This window comes from Gekko japonicus, unplaced genomic scaffold, assembly GCF_001447785.1.
Source record: "Gekko japonicus isolate JY-2015 unplaced genomic scaffold, Gekko_japonicus_V1.1 scaffold51, whole genome shotgun sequence".
Taxonomy (NCBI): Eukaryota; Metazoa; Chordata; class Lepidosauria; order Squamata; family Gekkonidae; genus Gekko; species Gekko japonicus.
The window spans coordinates 1,624,020-1,645,248 of NW_015172004.1; the positions used below are offsets into that span (position 1 = coordinate 1,624,020).

At 43.9% G+C, this 21,229-nt stretch overlaps 1 protein-coding gene across 1 annotated transcript in view; it reads right to left on the reverse strand.

Moving 5' to 3' along the window:
- CWC22 (CWC22 homolog, spliceosome-associated protein) overlaps positions 1-21,229 on the reverse strand; it is a 50,630-nt gene that overhangs the window by 5,658 nt on the left and 23,743 nt on the right. The window contains exons 13-19 of the mRNA XM_015420143.1: positions 18,412-18,493; positions 17,044-17,104; positions 11,622-11,699; positions 7,807-7,959; positions 6,865-6,992; positions 3,727-3,828; positions 3,284-3,474 (exon numbers count right to left, since the gene is read on the reverse strand). Coding sequence (XP_015275629.1) covers positions 3,284-3,474; positions 3,727-3,828; positions 6,865-6,992; positions 7,807-7,959; positions 11,622-11,699; positions 17,044-17,104; positions 18,412-18,493 — 795 coding nt within the window. The remainder of the gene's footprint in view (positions 1-3,283; positions 3,475-3,726; positions 3,829-6,864; positions 6,993-7,806; positions 7,960-11,621; positions 11,700-17,043; positions 17,105-18,411; positions 18,494-21,229) is intronic.

Genomic DNA, 21,229 nt, shown 5'->3' on the forward strand with positions numbered 1-21,229 from the left:
CTTTTTGTTTTTGTACCCCCCCCCCCCCCCCCAAAAAAAAATCAGAATGTACTGCTGAGGCTATCAAAATGCATCATTTTACAATCTACGACTTTTCAATGGGGGGGGGGGACGACAAAACACCAGTATAGAAGGTACTAAAATTAAAAATATGGGGGTGGGGAGGGGAGCACTGCTTACACCAGCAGACTGCAGCCTCAGTTAATTTGTCACCAAGGACTTACCTCTCTGGTTCCTATCTAGCTGCAGCTGCCTGTGCATAAGCCATCTGGCTCTCTGTTGAAATGCCACATCTCTGACCTCACGCTCCATCATGCCTCCCCTCTTTAGTGCTCTGTTATAAATCTGATGCACTAGGATTCAGGCAAACGCAAAGCAAACTCACCGCAACAGATCAGAGGGCCGTTCCTCAAGCATTCCTAAACCACCCGGTTACAGTGAATTAAAAAGGTTTTCGGCTCCTAAAATCGTTAATAAATTAATTTTAAACCAGCATGCAGAATCCTACAAGCAGAGGCTCATGCTGGGTTATCATCTGCTCTCGCAACTGACTGTATTCTCAAGGCTGGACTAGCAGGCATTTTTCCTGATTAACAATGTTCACCGTATTTCATATTAAGTAGTTTAAAAGCCAGCAGGGTAACTCTTACTTAAAAAAAAAAAATCTAATTATAAAATTGCCTTTATTGTATACCTTGCAGTCAGCAAATGACTCTCGGAAAGGGAAGGAGGAAACAAGCGGTATTATAACCTACCACATACATGACTGTTCATGTTTTCTGCACTAGGAACTGTGCGCACAGGGCCAATTTAACAGATAAAAAACAGAACGCAGTGAATCCGTATGCATCTGAGGGGAGGTCTGGCATACAGGCCCCTCCATAAGGTTTGACCAAACACGGTAACCTGGCTTATGTTTATTATCACTCTATGAGCGGCAGCCCATTCTGAACTTAATCGTATACCCAAGATAATGGAATTCTTTGGCCACGTTTCAAAATGAACTAGGCGCTGAATCGAATTAAGAAATCCTAATATTTCAACCCCCTGTGTGGAAAGTTTTTAACATCAGGAAAAAAGCCTACTTTCAAGACTTTTCTTCCAACCAAACAATTCTGCATGTGAAAACTCAAGTCTACCACATGAAGAACGTACTAGCTCAAGGCAGCATGTATGAACTAGCCTCAAGAGACTTACCTCCAAGGTTCCCTCTAAGCTGTGGAGTCTTGTGAACAAAAATTCTACTTTGTGAGCTACTGGCATTAAAGTTGTGAGTGAGTGGTTTGGCTGCTGCATAAATTAGTTTGCTCTGGAGCCATCTTTCCTCAGCTAAGACAAAAATCTGTGAGCTGGAGGCTAAAAAACTGTGAGCTAGCTCACACTAACTCAGCTTAGAGGGAACACTGCTTACCTCCCCACCTCAACCCCCCCCCCCAAAGGAGAAGAAAAACCACACAGACTACAGCCATGGTTCCCAGCATGGTCCCTGCAGGTGCCACAATACCCACCAATGTGTTTCCAGGTGGCCAACTTCCTTCTCCCCCAAAGCAAAAAGACAACCGAACCCATGAATACATGAAGCTGCCTTGTACTGAACTGAGACCCTGGGTCCATCAAGGTCAGTATTGTCTACTCAGACTGACAGCAGCTTTCCAAGATCTCAGGCAGAGGTCTTTCGCATCACCTATTACCTGGTCCTTTCAACTGGAAATTGAACCTGGGACCTTCAACAAGCCAAGCAGATGTTCTACCACTGAGCCATGGCCCCTGCCTCTGGCTTTTCTCCACGTGGGTGGAGCAGGTGGTCTTCTGAAGAGCCTGCAGGAGGTGATGGAAGGGACCTTGCAGGTCATCTAGTCCAACCCCCTGCACTCTGCGGGAGCATAGCCGAAAGATAGCCCTGCAACATACCCGAAAGATGGTCGTCCAGCCTCCGCTTGAAAACGTCCAGCGAAGGAGCATCCACCACCTCCCGAGGCCATCTGTTCCACTGCTCAACCACTCTTACAGTTAGGAAGTTTCTCCTGATATTTAGCCGGTAATAACTCCCTTGTAATTTCCACCCATTACATCTAGTCTTGCTATCCGGAGCAAGAGAGAATAGATCTGCTCCATCTTCTACATGACAGCCCTTCAGATACTTGAAGACTGAAATCATGTCCCCTCTAAGCCTTCTCTTTCCCAGGCTAAACATACCCAACTCTTTCAGCCTTTCCTCATAAGACTTCGAATCAAACCCTCTCACCATCCTGGTTGCCCTCTTTTGGACACGCTCGAGCTTGTCAACATCCTTCCTAAAATGTAGTGCCCAAAACTGGACACAGTACTCCAGGTGAGGCCTGACCTTAGCAGAATAGAGCGGAACTACCACCTCCCGTGATCTGGACACAATGCTTCTGTTAATGCATCCTAAGATTGCATTAGCTTTCTTCACAGCCACATCGCACTGCAGGCTCATGTTTAACTTGTGATCAACCAGAACACCCAGATCCCTTTCACATGTGCTGCTGTCAAGCCAAGTCCCTCCCATTCTATATCTGTGCCTTTGATTTTTGTACCTAAGTGTAGGACTTTGCCCTTCTCTCTATTGAAATTCACTTTATTTGTGTCAGCCCACTGTTCCAGCCTATCTAGATCATTTTGAATCCTTACTCTGCTTTCTTCAGAATTAGCAATCCCACCCAGCTTCGTGTCATCTGCAAATTTGATAAGCATCCCCACTATGTCTTCCTCCAGGTCATTTATAAAAACACTGAACAACACCAGGCCTAGGACCGAGCCCTGCAGCACTCCACTCGAGACTTCCCTCCACGAAGACGCAGAGCCATTTATGAGCACATTTATGAGCATGGATTGGAACATACCAATAGTCTGTGATTTGTCCTCTGTCCCCAAGGCAGCCATTTTGTGGAAGGACCCACTCAAAATTACAAAAGTGCCCACAGGCTCAACAAGTTGGGAGCCCCCAGCCCACAGCAGAATTGTGGACATTTGTATTTAACTAAAGAATCCACTGTAGACACACACACACACACACAAAGAAGAAGTCTCACTAACGTTACCCATGTATTCCTGAATGGATTTCAGATCTCTTAAATCGTCAGCTGGGCAATTTACCATTTGATGATGCCCATCAATTCCAGTAATTGAAATGACTTTTGGACACATAGGAAGCAATGTGCCAACTGTAGAGCCATTTCTATTTTACTTCAGTGCAAATTTATAATAGCATGCAAAGAAAACGGGGGGGGGGGGAGCATAAATTATAGATTAGAGTTAATACTTGAATTGCTGCTGTGATCACTGTCGGACGATGATTCGCTCTCACTGGAAGACTCCGAGCGATCACTGCTGTCGGTGCCACTGCCTGATTCAGACGATTCAGAGTCTGAGGATGAATCTGACGACTCCACATCTTGTTTCTGCGTCATAATCATTTTTGGTGCATTTTTCAGATGTTCACGTAGCTCGTCCCTAAACAAATAAATCAGGCAGGTTTTAACCATGTAGAAAAGAAACATTAATGATCTTCTCACAACTGTGTCCCACATGGCAGCCAGTTATCTGTCTCTCTACAAAGAGAACGAGAGTGCCTGAGAACATGGCTGGTCCCCCTACCACCACAGCCTCACCCCAGAGTTCATTTCTTTTTGTGACACTGAAGTGAAACAGAATCCTGAGAGCTCAATCGCTTTATACCAAAATGCAAAACCAGGTTTTCCTTACGTCAGTCCCCCGAGACCAATGGATGTGAAGAAATTGATGGCAAATCTTGTGTTTCTTGGGTTGTCCCGAGGCAAGAGCCCTTCGAAGAATGACTGCAGAGTTCTGTTAAAAACAAATGGAGCGATCAAGCTACAGGCTGTTTTTAAGGCTTTGCATACAGCATACAATGTGCTTGGGGTGATATGAACATGGTTTTAAAAATTCGGTTAAACCACCAAAATTCTGCAGGAAAGCGCAACAGATTAGTTTCTCTTACACAAAACTTGACAGATACACCTTCACAAGTGTAAACATCTGTGAGCTACCGAATTAAAGACTTTTCCCCTAAGACTTTTTTTCCAGTCAGGCAGAAAAGTAGCTAACTCTTTCCAACAGAGCAGAGTGCTGTGAAACTTTTAATGAACTTTAAAAAAACATGAAGCAAATACATTACTAATTTGTCCGGTGTGTTTTACTGTTGTGATGACACAAGCATTCCAAACAACTGTCTTTTGCAGACATGAATTTTATTTAATCTCATTAAAAGGATGCACACAGAATATTATGGACAGAATCAACATTTCGGGGCTTTGCTATAATAACCCAAACTAGATCTTTTAAAAGTGGATAACTGCTTTATGACTAAGCTAGCAACCTATCTGAACTAATTAAAACATTTTCATGGAAGAAGAGATTGGATTTTTACCCCCCCCTTCACTACCCAAAGGAGTCTCAGAACGGCTTACAAACTCCTTTCCCTTCCCCTCCCTACAACAGACACCCTGTGAGGTAGGTGGGGCTGAGAGAGCTCTCGACAGAAACTGCTCTCTTTCAAGAACAGCTGTGCCAGAACTATGGCTTGCCCAGCAGGTGCAAGTGGAGGAGTGGGGAATCAAACCTGGTTCTCTCAGATTACAGTCCGCACACTTAACCACTACACCAAACCAGCATGGGAGAGAAGCAGGACCACCGCGAAGTTCCCTTTTTACCAAAATGATCTTTGCTGGTTGGTCCCGATTTAAAAATGCTTAGAACAATGATTTTTTAATGCTAAAACATAGGCTTCGTAAAAGTGGCCCATTCCCCCCACAAAACTTTCTGGGCACTGAAACCAACATGCATGTAACTATTTATGGATTTAGACTGACACTAATCCGTTGCTCCCTTAAGTCATCCTCCTTCAATTCCAGTCTACCCAGGTACCACTTTGAAACTAGGGATGGGCACGAACTGGCTCACAAGCCAAAATTCAGCATGAACTTGGGCCGGTTTGGTTCGGCTGTTTGGGGCCAGCCATTTAAACTTAACAGCAGAGTGGCATGAGGTCTGCCGCTTAGCTGTTAGGTTTAAATGGCCAGCTGACAGCCATTTAATCCTTTGGTTTTGCTTCCCCCTCTTTGAAGGGGGCCATTTAAACCTAAATGGCTGGCAGCCATTTAAAACTAGCAAAACAACTGTGTTCTATATTTCCCACAACATATTCATAAAGGAGACTTCATTTAAAGTGTGATCTATGATATGAAGTCAGTATGCCCATACAATCCATCATAGGAAAAATAGAGGTCAAAGAGTAAATATACAGAATTATATACAGAAAGTCCAACACTTTTCCCAGGTAATTTTTCAGTGTTCCAGACCTCTGGTCCTTCCTCGGGAACAAAGAACCACTGCTGAGAATCCATTTTCAGTTCCTTACAAGGTAATGCTTTTCTATTATTTAAATGTTGGGCAAGGTCTCCCTAGCTCTAACCAGCGCCCTTATCGGTTACTACAATGTTACAGGACTAAAACATGGAGGCTGTTGTTTAAATGGCTGGCAGCGATACAATCCTTCCTGGGTGATCCCCGCCCCCTTTCTCCCGGCTGCAGCAAGCTGTAGCCGGTAGAAAGAAGGAAAGGAAGTCCTTTCCTGGGTGATCCTGTCCCTTTCTCCCAGCCATGGCAAGCTGCAGCTGGGAGAAAGGTGGAAGGGAAGTCCCTTCCAAGGTGATTTCCACCCCTTCTCCTGGCCCTGGTGAGCCGCAGCTGGGAGAAAGGTGGAAGGGAAGTCCCTTCCAGGCCAGTCCCTGCCCCCTTTCTCCCGGCTGCAGCGAGGTGCAGCTGGGAGAAAGGGGGAACCAAACTTACCAGACCCGTTCAGGTGGGGCCTGTTTGGGGTTTGGCCACTCCAAACTCTGACCCAAACCACCCTTTTTAGGTTCGTGCCCATCCCTATTTCAAACTCTCTTGGCATTTTTCTGAGGTGGTGTTGGCAGTCCTATGCAGTAGCGTGTGGAGAGAAAGGAAACGAGGCATGCAAAGCGAGGCCTCTCAAACTTCTGAGGATATCGAAGGGTTTAAGTCTGTCATTTAACACAACATCAGTGGTAAACATCGACCCTTCATGACTTAATTAAGGGTTTCATTAAAGGAAGGGGCTAGTGTGAACTCCTGCTGCGTCAGTGCTTATTCACTGTCTGGTCATAGGGATGGAATGGCCAGTTGTAATAACATCTAGACAACTACTTAATGACCATTGGCAGCACTCGAGGTTTTCTCCTGGGTTGGTGTCTGGAACGAAAGTGGTTTGTCAAGTTTGCACCTGTAACAGTTGACTCTAAGAGGATGTATTTTCCGGATTTTACTCTACTGCATTTCAGGACGATTCAGAACAGAAATGTCTTGCACTCTCAACTGTACAACAAGCATGTTGTTTGATGGAAAAACATTAAGTAATTCTTATTAATCCCAAAGTGGTATCATTTCCTTCTGCCATTCCATTTTGAAGACATTAAATCTGGTCAATGCCACCTCTCAAAAGTGTCAAATGAGCAAACCAAAGCCAAGACTATCAGACTGTTGTAAAATGATTGGGATTTAGTTTCCCTTCAAAAGTTAAATTATATCCACACCAACAGGTCTAACCTACCGTTTAACTCAGACTTGGAATCGTGATTTGTAGGTAAGAAATAGGACTAACATGTTTTTATTCTAGCATGTGAGTTTTTGTGGGATAGTGCTCACTCCATCATCTGACAAACAGGCTCTTATGCATGAAAATATAAGCTAGAATATAACTGGGCTCATCATTAAGGTGCTACAGGACTCTTGTTTGTTTTCAGAGCAACATGCTAACACAGCTATCCTGCTGGAAATGTAAAATGTTAAGTTTCTACTCACTCATCCTTTAACCTTGCATTAAGGTTAGGAAGTCCCATGTATTCACTAAGTTCCTGGAAGAATATTTTAACAAAAATCCTACTGGATGATGTGGTGGTTTCTTCACTCAGAGTTATGCATTCAAGGACCTACAAATTTAAAAAAGTGGCAGGATATCATCAATGTCTATTTCCTTCACTCAAAAGAATCCAGTTCATGCTTTGTTTTCATACTGATATGTTTTTCTTTAAGCACGGCAAACTCCTGAGTTGTTTAAACAAGTATCTTTGAGACCTGACAGCTCTTTAAATGCAAAGTCCCACATATGCACTGGGAGCAATCCTAATAGGTCAACTCAGAAGTATGTCATGTTTTATTCAACAGGGGTCATTCCCAATGAAACAGAAGTCCAGTGGCCCATTCAAGACTGATAACCGCTCACTTCTCCCAAAAGCTCATAATGAACTAAATGTTAGTCTTTAAAGTGCCCCTGGACTTTTGTTACATTAGAACAGGCTAACATGGCTCCCCCATGCAATTATTCCCGTAACAGTGTTCTTAGGACCGCAAACACCCTTTCCAAACTTCCTCTATCCTGAGATGCAACATTCTGTCAGAGTACTCATGCATGCATGAAGCTGCCTTATAAGGAATCAAACACTTGGTCTACCACAGTCAGACTGGCAGCAGCTCTCCAGGGTCTCAGGCAGCAGTGCCAGTGACTGAACCTGGAGCTGCCAGTGACTGAACCTGGGACCTTCTGCATGCCAAGAGGCTCCACCCCTGAGCCACAGCCCCTCCCCCAAAGCCCTAGCAGTTCCAAAATGGCTCACAATACACATTTTAACCCAATTCTGTCTAATTTTGACACATGTCAAAATACAAAACCACCAACAGCCAACAACAGCTATCCTAACATTTCAGAAACCAAATGCTGGAATTTTTTTGTTTTGTGATGCTTACACTCCATGGCAATGAATCTGTGTATAAGAGATGGGCAAACATCTTGGCAACATTCCTCAACTTGTTTGTTTCTAGCCGGTGTATGGTATCATACTGCTCTTTGAAAATGGCTTCAAATGATTCCATGTATTCTTTTTTCAACATACAGAACCGCTGAAATCACAAGACATGGTTAAGACAATCACATGAAGAAAAGTGAATATGGAAATACCTTAGAATTATAACACCATGGTAAAGAGGCCTCTCTATTGAGATACTACTAGTAGTAATAAAACGTATTGCATATGGCCAAAGGCCACTAACTTGGACTGAAAGATCCCATTTTCCAAAAGGAGGGCATGAGGACCACAAGGGAGTAAACAGACATGCTTCTCAAAAGGAAAATCCATGGCTCCTGCATGCACAAGCAGGATCTTCATTAGGAATAATGCCCATTTGTTTCATTGGGAATGCCCATTTTTTTCTATAGGGATTTTTAAGCTCTACAACATTACATTTTTAGTTCAATATTAAAGTATTAGCACGAAAAAATGAAGTTTTAGCAGAACTCCACCAGGAAGGCAGTCAGTCCTCTGAACAAACAAGGTCTGAACAGATTGCTAAAAGAAGACTGCAGAAAAACTGTTGAACAAATTCTTTGTGTCAATATTCACAGGCGAGGTGCCGGACAGATACTCTAACAAAACTGCTCAAATGTCTTCCTCCAAAAGCAATTTAAGTATAACAGAGATGAGAAATGAAAAACTAACTAGTCACTGGACCTGGATAGCATAACAGATAAGTTGTTAAGCAAGTATATTGCAAAATCTGATCTCCTAAAAAAATGCAGTTTGTCACTAAAACCAGCTTCTCTACCAGAGGCTTGGAAAATAACGCAGAAGGAATTGTGTGTGTGTGTGAGAGAGAGAGAGAGAGAGAGAGCGCTAATGTAGTTATAGGTGTGTTAGCCTGTCTGTTCTAGGCAAAAGTGGAAAGCATTATTAAAGCCAGAATGGTTAAACAGAGAGATGAACAAGCCTTGATGCTAAGGAAGAATCAGCATGGCTTCTATAAAGGTAACTTTGGCATCATCAAATTTGTAGAATTCTTTGAACATGTTGATAAGGATGATCTGGTAGATATTAGATACTTGGTCTTCCAAAAACACTTAGCTTCGTAAATAAACGTGACAGTCAAGGGATAAGAGAACAGGTCCTCATGCATCAGCAAAAGGTAGGAGTAAACTGACAATTCTCACTATGGAGAACAAGCAGTGTCTGTGTGTGTCCCCCAATCTGTGTGGTTTAACCTGTTCAAGCTATCTGGAGCAAGGAGCAAAGGTGGTCAAACCTAGAGATGTCAACAAATTACTAAGAATGATGAAAACCCAAGCAAACTGTGATCAGATCTGTCCGAAGTGGGTGACTGCACAATGACATGGCAAAGCAAGATTCAGTGTGAGTGAAAAATGAGGCACGTTGGGGCAAAAATCCCTAACTTAACACAGTCACTGACGGGGTGTAAAACTGTTGTGCTGAACCAGAAAACAGATCTTGAGATTGTGATGGACAGCTTACCAAAACGTCAACTTAATGTGCAGCAGCAGTGAAAAATGAATGAATTCCAACCTAGGGATGATTAGAAATGGGAATGCAAACACAATGGCCATGAGGCCATATTTGGAATGCGGCATACAGTTCAGGTTGTCTCACCTCACAAAAGCAAGGAGCCAGAAAAGGGAAAGAAGAGAGCAACCAAAAAGTTAGATAAGGAAAGGAACGTTTGGGGCTTTTGTGAGACACACGCACACAATTTCTCTCTCCGTATTCTCTATACCAGGGGTGTCAAACATAAGACCTGGGGGGCCAGAATCCACCCATCCAGGGCTCTTATGCGGCCAGGAAACAACTAGTGCAAGGTGTCAGAACCCACAGCCAACAACGTAGTACACGCTTTCAGGAAAGGTAATACTTTATTGAAGAGCTATAGATGCATTAACATAGGCACTGTTAAGAATGACGGCTGCCCATGGGGCATAATAGGATATAGGGTATTCGTATGCACCCCCCCCCCACTGCCCTGGCCAATTAGCCACCCTCCCGCATGTGGGAGAAAGAGCTTCGGCCGTTTAGCACTGAAACTAGGAATGAAACGGTTCCCAAGAAAACCAGACATCAACAACCCCACCTGCAATACTTAGAGATAAGCGTTGTAGCAGCAAAGAAGCACAGAAGGAATGCAAAGGCAATTAGAAGACAACCAGCCTCCCTACCCCCATGGCAGCATAGCTGACACAAGGGAGGGAGCAGGAGACTGATTGTGGCTTCAGAATGGTGGAACAACCTTGTCTGCAACAATCAAGCAGTGTGGGAGCGTCTGCCCAGTGCTGCACCGCTGGCTCCCCAGTCCGCCCATCTGGGTTTTCCTTTGCACCCCCCCTCCCAGCCAATGAGACCTTGCATCAAGGATACACCAACTCAAGAGTTGACCAGCTACTGTCCTTTATACAGTTTCTGTCTCCAGTACCTGGCATTACATTTATGTCACACGTGGCACGGCCCGACAAAGTGACATTTATGTTTTATTTGGCCCTCGTAACAAATGAGTTTGACACCCCTGCTCTATACCATGCCCATACATGGAGATCAACATCATTATACATGGCTTGAAGAACTTAATTTTGTCCCAGTGAAAACAGCGATCAGCAGTGGAATCGGGAAGAACGGAAGAGAAAACGTCACTGATTGCATAATTAACAAATGGAGTGTGCCGCCACATGATGTGGTGATGGCTCCTACTTAGATGGGCTTTAACTGGGGATCAGACAATGGCTATCAGCCACAATAGCTTAAATAGAGCTTCCACGTTCAGAGGTTCCTGACCAACTCTGAATACCAGCTGCTGGGGGAGTAACAGCAGGGAAGCACCATGGCTTCCAGGCCCTAATTGTTGGGTTCCCAGAAGCATCTGGCTGGTCACTCCAGGGAACAGGACACTGGGCTAGATGGTTCCTTTGTCTGAAACAGCAGGGGCTCTTTTTATGGCCTTAATTTTTTATACTGTGAATCCTGGGGGGAAAGGCTTCTTTCAACTGAAAGTTATTTTCACATTAATAGTAAACCCCTATTTAAAGTTACACTTCTCCAGTTAAAAGGATACTAAACAGGTCACTATTTTCAGGGGCAACAAGAACTGAAAGAACGGAGTACACGGCTTTCTGCGACGTGTAAGAGGGAGAAATTAATCTCTCGTTGTAAAGGAAGAGTCAGCTGAAAACAGCCAATTATAATTAACCTTTTCTATCATCATTTCTTCCACATTATCAGCACTTGCCACTAAATACTGAGAACGGCCTATGATAAAAGAAACGTTATGCAAAATGCGATATGAAGGAGAAAATTCTATTGGGGACGGACGGACAGGATTTCCAACAAAAGCAGAGGTCCAAGAAAACTTTGGATACCATACTGAGGACTTCCAAAATCTGTCACTATTTCCCCCCTCGTTTTACTGTTCCCCACCACCCTTTAAAAAAAGCCCCGTCTTCTCTCTTTATATTACTATTAATAATCTTATTCCTATTATTTTTATAATAAATACAACTGAACACTCAGGGTATAACATTTGAAACAGATTTCTCTGCTTGAGGTATGAACTGACTCCTACTGAAAAGCTATGATTGAGTTGAAGCGAAATTATATGAGACCCCCTCTGACCGACGAACGGCTCAATCCCAGATGCAACACACCAACCGAGACTCAGCATGCCTTTGTGCTCTTAGCCCTCCTCACTAGCTGCTCCTGCATCCTGTTTCATCCACTACGAAAGCGACTCACCCCGGCCAGTAAGCCGAAGAATTTCTCGTACGTCCTTTGCTGAGCACAACAGTCGAGAATCATGTTGCATAATTCTTTCTGTTAAGAGAGAAGGATGAACTTTTAAGAAAATTCTGCAAATCAATCAAGAAAAACTCCTCAAGTTCTAATACAGGAAAATCGTTGAAATGAGCGTTGCAGGTATTTGTTTTTAAAAGTATACAAGCAAATACATAACATGCAATGCATTAGAAATGTAAAACAATGTTATACTCCACCATTCTAGTTCTGCCCCATCTTTTTGTTGCTGATGGGAATAACCTTCTGCCTTATTTCCACCTTTCCCATCAGAGGCTTGAACCCCTTACTCCTGAAATTAATGCTCTTCCCAAGCTAGCTGCTGGGGAGATGACAGGGATGCCTTTTGGTGTAGCCAGTCTGGTGTAGTGGTTAAGTGTGCGGACTCTAATCTGGGAGAACCGGGTTTGATTCCCCACTCCTCCACTTGCAGCTGCTGGATGACCTTGGGGAAGCCATAGTTGTCAGAGCTGTTCTCTCAAGAGCAGTCCTTGAAAGAGCTCTCTCAGCCCTACCTACCTCACAGGGTGTCTGTTGTAGGGCAAGGAAGGGAAAGGAGTTTGTAAGCCGCTCTGAGACTCTGAGTGAAGGGCGGGGTATAAATCCAATCTCTTCGTCTTTTCTTCTGAAGACAACTTCCTCATCTCAGTCCATCAGTACTTCACCACTGAAGTCCTACTCTACTGAAGCTGAGCCTAACACCCCCGAAATCTGACCTATACTTACTGTTCCTGCCATTACATATGATTTTTTTTTTAATCATTAAAAAATCCAGGGAAACAACAATTAGTGTCAGATTGAGGTGACGAGAGAGGAGGTCCTAAAACTGATAGACAACTTAAAAACTGATAAATCAGGCCCAGATGGCATACATCCGAGAGTTCTGAAAGAACTCAAATGTGAACTTGTGGATCTCCTTACAAAAATATGTAATCTTTCATTAAAATCTGCCTCCATTCCTGAGGACTGGATGGTAGCTAATGTCACTCCCATCTTTAAAAAGGGTTCCAGAGGAGATCCGGGAAATTACAGGCCAGTCAGTCTGACATCGATACCGGGTAAATTGGTGGAAAACATTATTAATGAAAGAATTAGTAGGCACATTGATGAACAAAACCTATTGAGGCAGACTCAGCATGGGTTCTGTAAGGGAAGATCTTGTCTCACTAACCTATTAATGTTCTTTGAGGGGGTGATCAAACATGTGGACAAGGGGGATCCAATAGATATTGTTTACCTTGACTTCCAGAAAGCTTTTGATAAAGTTCCTCATCAAAGGCTCCTAAGTAAGCTCAAAAATCATGGGATAAAAGGACAAGTCCTTTTATGGATCAAAAACTGGCTAATTAATAGAAAACAGAGAGTGAGTATAAATGGGCAATTTTCTCAGCGGAGGGACGTAAGCAGTGGGGTACCGCAGGGATCAGTACTTGGTCCACTGCTTTTTAACTTGTTCATTAATGATTTGAGTTGGGAGTAAGCAGTGAAGTGGCTAAATTTGCAGATGATACGAAGTTGTTCAGGGTGGTGAAAACCAGTGAGGATTGTGAGGCACTCCAAAGGGATCTGTCAAAGATGGGCAAGTGGGCGTCAACATGGCAAATGGGGTTCAATGTGGCCAAGTGCAAGGTGATGCACATTGGAGCCAAAAATCCTAAATATAAATACACATTGATGGGGTCTGAACTGGCAGAGACTGAGCAAGAGAGAGATCTTGGAGTTGTAGTGGATAACTCACTGAAAATGTCGAGACAGTGTGTGACTGCAATAAAGAAGGCCAATGCTATGCTGGGGATTATTAGGAAGGGTATTGAAAACAGATCAGCCAATATAATAATGCCCCTATATAAATCAATGGTGCGACCTCATTTGGAATACTGTGTGCAGTTCTGGTCACCACACCTTAAAAAGGATATTATAGCTTTGGAAAAATTGCAGAAAAGGGCAACTCGAATGATAAAAGGGTTGGAACACTTTCCCTATGAGGAAAGGTTAAAGTGCTTAGGGCTCTTTAGCTTGGAGAAACAATGACTGAGGAATGACATGATTGAGGTTTATAAGATTATGCATGGGAAAGAGCAGGTAGAGAAAGAGGTACTTTTCTCCCTTTCTCACAATAAAAGAACTCGTGGGCACTCCATGAAATTGCTGAGCGGTCGGGTTAGAACGGATAAAAGGAAGTACTTCTTCACCCAAAGAGTGATTAACACATGGAATTCACTGCCACAGGAAGTGGTGGCAGCTACAAGTATGGACAGCTTCAAAAGGGAATTAGATAAGCATATGGAGCAGAGGTCCATCAGTGGCTATTAGCCACAAGGTATAGATAGGGACTCTGGGGCAAGTGAGGGGGTCAACAGTGGGAGGGCTTCTAATGTCCTGGCCCCACTGGTGGACCTCCTGATGGCACTGGCATTTCTGACCACTGTGTGATACAGAGTGTTGGACTGGATGGGCCTTTGGCCTGATCCAACATTGGCGTCTCTTATGTTCTTATATGCATGACCTGGCACGACCATGGCAACTATTCTATATTAAATGATATTAAAATGACGACTAACAAATATTCAGAAACAAATGGGTTTTGGGAAGAGAGGGGAGCTCTCTTACCAAGCATCCAAAGATCATTTTAATACGTGGCATTGGTCTGATACATTAAAGCGTGTATTAGCTTTTCATTGTTCTGCAACAGTAACATTGCAGTCAATAGGTTCCTATTCAATAAAACAGGGCAAAGTGCTGATGCTGTTGCTAATGAAGCCAGCATGACTTGCAGAACAAATTGCTTTTTACTCTCTCAACTGCAGTTATAATATTTTAATATCTCCCAGGGGCTGAAGTAATTAAAGATTTTAATATTTTAATTAAATATTAGAACGACTTCTAGCGGAATCTCTTGCATAGCCATGTGAAGGGAAACGGGTTTGGCTATAAAGACACTCTTGCTAGCTTTCCCCCCCCAAAAAAAAACAAGCAGAGAGGCTAGCCCTAAAGTGCTGGTCTTCCAGATTAAACATTAAAATGCTCTCATTGTTTTATAGGATTGGCCAGAAAGAAGTCGTACAGTAGCCTTAGCTGCAAAATGCACCTCTGAGGCTGAATTTCAATCTTTCGATGGCTGGACTGTTTGCCTGCAGCTCCGCATCTGACACAGGCTGTATGAAATTGCTGGCAGAACTGCGGGCGTTAAAATGAAACAAAACTGCAGTTCGAGGCTATTTCGCAAAGCCTTCTTCTCTCTAATCCCCCCGACATCCTAGATTGAACCAGATCTCTTCAAAATTATCCTTCAAACCATATCAATGAAGGGTGTAAAGAGATAAATAAGAATTAAACTGAAAATTTAATCTCTTTGCTTCTCCTATTAGGTTTATTAACCACTGGCAAGACCAATCCCTACACTGACAAGGAAACTTGCTGGGTGACCTTGGTCCCGTCATACACTTGCAGCCTAACACAACTCACAGAGTTGTGGTAAAGACAGAATGGAGGTGAGGAGAACACCCCACTGAGGAGAAAGGTGGGGTAAAAATAATAATAATTAAAAAAAATGAGTTAGACAAATATTTGGAGGATAAGCCGCAATCCAGTGGATCTGTCTCATCTCCTCTTTCAATTCCAAACAGTATTACAAATTTAGTGCAGACTCAGCGCTCTCAGGCATAAACCATCAATATGATACTGGAAACGGGTCAGGGGAGCAAACGCTTCTCATGGCCTCTTCCTTTATGCAGAAGTCCTGCCCCTCCCTCCACAGTTAACAGTTATAACCAGGTTTCCTGTTATCACGGTGCAACTCTCTGGGAAAAAAATATTTTAGCTTGCTCTTCACTTTCAGAAAGAAAGCATGCACACATTTTTTGGGTGGCTTTGAAAGTGTCCGGACTCAAAGCCTGTGCCTGGACTCAGCCCCCCCCCGCCCGCCTGGGCCCCGGAGCTGGGATACTTAGCTGGTCCATGGCCCTCAGAGGGAGGGAGAAGCACCAAGGAACAGGCTGCCTGGCCTGCAAGGGGATCTACAGGAGCCAGCCAGCAGATGATTGAGGAACACCACCTGGACCAGGGAAACAGCCAAGGCTGGGCCAGGACCAGGTGTAGGGGCTACGGGGTGAATGGGGAAGGGTGGATAATTGGCTCCTCAAGGACAGAAGAGGCAGGAGGAGGAAGACCAGAGAGGGAAATAAAAGGCAGGTTTTGCAGACAGGCCAGGAAGGAAGGAAGCAGCACAGTGCGAGAGAGGGACACAATGTGTTGTTCCTGGGCAGAAAATACAGGACTTGCGGTGGTCAACTGGCATCGTACTTTCTCCAGTCCTGAGGCGCTTCAACATGGAAGGCACAATAATGGCGGGGGGGGGGGGGGACGGATGGACATGATGACGGCACTCACAAAAGGTCCCTGGCTTCTTACTCCTTGACTCTGGTCAGTGGGTGACAGTCCTGCGGGACTATTTAATACTAAAGTCAGCAACAAACTCACACAAAGCATGGCTTTCCTTAGTCTCATAAACGAAATTGCTTTATGTTTCTTGTTTATTACAGTGTTGCAAGAGATGGGTCCCGGTCACACGGGCAGGAAACTGCAGAGGAGAAGCGTGGCTGTTTGCCCTGGGGCAAACTACTGCGCAGTTATGCGATCAGACCTCCTGTGGAGGTCCTGTGGAGGTACCGTGGAGGTTCCATGGCAAGGGAGAGGTGCCGATCACAGGACAAGCTGGCGCGCAACGAAGAAGCGCGCGCCGCGGCAAACTGTTTTTTATTTTTGTGTACATGACAAATGCGCATGCTCCGTTGGGTGCGCATGCGCATCCACAGAGACTTGGACAAAAAAACACACCTTATTTGCAAGGGGACATGGGCGGGCGCCGGATGCCTCCGGAAACGCGATCAGACGCACGCCCTTGCCCCGCAGTTTCCGGAAACTAGTACCTCCAAGGTACTAGTTTTTTGCCACGCAGTTTCGGCTGGAAGCCTCGGTTGAGCCACGGGAGTGCTACGCTTCCCAGATGTGCTGGTGAGATCGCGCCCGGAAACTCCGGCTGTTTTCCGTCTCACTTGTGTGGCTTCTGTTACGTGTGACCGCAGCCAGAATACATTTTTGCACACAGAAAAGACATTGCACCATTTTCCCACAATCTATTTCAGGGCATGTTACAGGTAAGAAAGAAAAATTACAAAATGTATTACTATTTGATTTATTAGTAATGCTAAAAAACAACAACCCATCATTCTGGAAAAGATGTAATTGAGCTGAAGGATGTGTGTTAACCCATCTGCTATGTAATGCAATTAATTTGGTTAATAACGGAGTGAGAAAATGAAGATTCCTTCCAGAAAAAAAAAGAAAAGGAATTGTGGAGAATTACCGTTTGGTTCTCAGGAAAATCCATCTTCAGCAGTTTATGAGCACATTCTTCAAAGTCTAAACTGTTTTCGGAGGGGGGGGGCGGGGGACACAGAAAAAAACACACTGTCAAATGCAATGGCCTAGAACTCTTCTAGACAAATTTCTGCAGTTTCTGCATTAGAATGGTGGAACATTGCAGAACCAAAACAAAAATTGCTAAAGTACCTAAGGAATGCTGGTTTCAACTGTAGGTAGGTAGGTAAGTAGGCAGGAAGGGAGGGAGGGAGGAATGGTAAGATGTGTGCGTTTCTGTTGTGAGACACATTTTCCCTCTCATCCCCTTTTCACTTTCTGCACTTCACCAATTAGATACATCTCTATTCCACAGACTTTTAAGAGAAGAGGAGAAGAGACTGGATTTATACTCCGCCCTTCACTACCCGAAGGTGTCTCAGAACGGCTTACAAACTCCTTTCCCTTCCCCTCCCCACAACAGACACCCTGTGAGGTAGGTGGGGCTGAGAGAGCTCTGACAGAAACTGCTCTTTTTCAAGGACAGCTCTTATCAGAACTATGGCTTGCCCAAGGTCATCCAGCCAGGTGCAAGTGGAGGAGTGGGGAACCAAACCCAGTTCTCCCAGATTAGAGTCCGTGCACTTAACCACTACACCAAACTGGCTCCACTGTAGTAAGTATGCTCACATGGGTCATTTGTAAGAAGTTCCTTTCCTATAAAACTGTATCAATCAGTATGGTCACATGGCATTCGAGTGAAAATTCACTATTTTGTCTGGCATGTCATTAAAAAACCAAAGTTATCTACAAGGCCCTTTACAAAGCTCAGCTGAAAAATAATTCTCATCAGCCCTTTTTGCCGTTAACATTTTCACAGGAGATACATCCAAAACTAATAGATTTTTCAGACAGACTGAAAACAAGATGACTCTCGTTTGTGAGTCATTATTGCTACGGCATCATATTAAACAGAAATGGTAACTAAACAAATGAGAACACGATGACGCCTTTTGAAAAATCTCAAGAGTGTTTTTGGAACGCTGTCCCACAGAAAACGTCAGTCTCTGATTTGGAAAAAAGGAGTCAGTGAAAAGCATCCCAAAGCCTGTCTAAAGAAAACAAACCTCCTCAGGGTCCCTCCCCCCACCCCAATGTCACTTCCTTCTCTTGCAAACATACTGGCTAGATGTAACATTTTTACCTTAGACTTTTAAAACGAACAACACACGATTTCCTCCAACAGTAATCCTGTTTTTAAATCAAAGTATTCACTGGGAACCCGAACTATTCCTCACACATCTAATGCGTTAGTACTTAAAAGTATTTGTAATCATAGTGTGGAGGAGTCATACACGGACTGTGGTTTTATTACCTTGACTGAATTGCCAGGTAAATAGTTCGCCGAAAGGAGACCAAGTTAACTTCTGTTTTATCGTGGATGGTCACTTTTTGTCCTTGAAGAGATAAGAGAGCATGGAACTTTATGACGAAGCATTCAGGAAGAACAGATCAAAATCTCAAAACAATACAGATACGCAATTTAAGATACGGTGATCTGTAGACAATTCATCCATGAAGACATAATTTTAATGCCAAATGTGTATGGCTTCAAATTACAACAGTATTAAAAAAACGAAGCACAATAAGAAAGCTGACCTACTGTCCCCCTTAAGACACCGATACAGAAAAATGTATCAGCCTATCTCTGTTCTGTTCAGACACATACTACAACTGAACGAGCCTTGCAAATAACTTTGCAGATGGTACTGGCCCATAAATAGCTCTAAACAAACTCATTTTCAATCCGTTTGATGAGCTATTATTGTAACAGAAGCTGTCTTAGTTTCTCTGATGGAGACCTTCACTAAGAGAAGTTCAAAGACAGCAAGTCCCTGCTGACTCTCCTCAACCTCTCAGTGGCTTCTAGGGATCACTGACCATGGTATCCTTCTGGACTAGCTAGCAGAGGTAAGAACTAGGGGCACACGCTCGGGGTAGTCCCAGGTCTGTCTTGTCTGACTGGTTCCAGAAAGCGGCACAGAGGTGCAGCTTACTCAGCTCCGTGTGCTCAAACGTTTTTGATATCCGCCGTCTTCGAACACTTCCCTGATGTATGGCTGACTTGCCAATTAATAATTATTAAAAGTCATAAAATTAAAAATTGGCGTAAGGAGTCACCTAGATGTGATCAGTGGGACCCACAACTGGAAAACCCTCCCTCCCAATTCTGTTCCAAAAAAGTAGCTGTCCAGGGTGTGTAACACTTCCCTTGAGCTCCATTTTCCCATTGAAAAAATTGTCCGCCTGCTTTAAGCCCCCCCCCCCCCCCGGGGGGGCGGGGGGAAAAGGGGGTACCCCCCTCACCCTCCCTTTCTGGGATTTAAAGCACCTGGGAAGGGAGAGAGTTAAAATTCCCCAGACCCATGGCCACTATCCATACAGCTTCCCCCAGCTACCTTCTGCAGCAGAATTAGACACTGGGGATCACTTTGTAAACAGATTAACTTGTATTAACAAACAAACAAAAACATGAAGCCTTTCTACTAGGGCACTCCAGACCTTTTGGACATGCAAACAGTCCCGTTAATTTCAAGTGGGAGACATGGTATTCGTGTGACCCTCTCGTTTTCTTTTGAAACCAACGAGAAAATTCTTGCTAGTTGGGGAGATGGAGGAAGGGACAAAGAAAGACGTTAACTGTGTGCACATACGAGACTTCTTGTGCCGGTAAGAGCATCACCACAGATCTGGCAATTGTGCTCATGTGAAGTTGGACTGAACCTATAAGTACAGCAGAAATGTATCCTAAGAACATCAGATCAGTGGTCCATCTAGTTCAGCATCCTGTCTCACACAGTGGCCAACCAGTTACTATGGAGGGCCAACAAACAGGGCATAGAGACCAAGGCCCACCCCGACGTTGCCTTCTAGCACTGGTGTTCAGAGGCCAGCTGCTGCCTGGGTCACAGCAGTAAGACCTAAACTAACAGTTGCTCTGAAATTACCATCTGCCTAGTTTTCATGGGCATGGCCTCAAGAGTTTCCACATGAGCAACAACACAAGAGACGAGCGGATTCTGTAACTGCCATATTTCAGACTTGGCAGTTAACCTGCCTCTCTCAGCAGTATTTTGGTTACTCTTTAAGGAAGCCATCTGCATCTCTGGTAGGTTTTACAAATGTGAAAAATCAAACTTTGGGAGTATTATTGTACGGAAGAACCATCTTTCCCACACAATTATTTCTACCTTGCAACAATTTTTATAAAAGTCGTATGAAGATAGTTAAGTTACTAAGAATTAGTACAGTCATTACCTTTAAGAAGAAGTCATTAAGATAAACAGAACTAATTCTGAGTCCAATGGCACCTTTAAGACCAACAAAGTTTTATTCTGGGTATAAGCCTTCGTGTGCCACTGGACTCAAACTTAGTTCTGCTGCTTCACACCAACATGGCTACCTACCTGAATCTATAAAGATAAAGCTTACCAAAAATAAAGCTGAGATTTTAGGATACCTCAAGGAAGCACAACTCTACTAGTTTGGTTTCAAGAAAACAAGCAGTAGGCATAACCCAAGAAAAGTTAGCCGTTTAAATAACAATGTCAATGGACATGCCCATTACAAGCGATTATTTAAAGACCTCATGCCAAAACAGATGTTAATTTCAGCAATGGACATATCTTGAATAAATATACACACATACACTAAAAAAAACCCTACAGATGTAACTATCCGAGTCCATCACAACGGCTGTTGGGATTATACAGCATCGAACACTGGCAGATTCTACGACAACAGGACATTACCTTTTCTTTACTATAACGCAAGCAGACAAAGGCCACTTTGCACTGTCATTTTTGTCACTCATTTGTCCCTGTTGCTTTAGTCCCCCCCCCATGTGTTTTGTTCTCTCTAGTATGTGGAAAATGGGGGGGGGGAGTCAAAGCAATAGGGGAAAACGAGTGACAAAAATGACAGTGCAGAAGTGGCCAAGAGGGCAATTCTAAGGAGCTAATTTTCAGGAGGCTGTGAGGATCTCAACGAAGCTGTTCCCAAGGTACAGACCTCTTCACAGCTCCAGTTTCTATTACTTAAGGTACAGCAACGCAATATGAATGTCACATGATGCCTTTCCACGTCATGACTATCCACCCTGCCCTTAACAATCAGGACTGGGAGGAATTTTC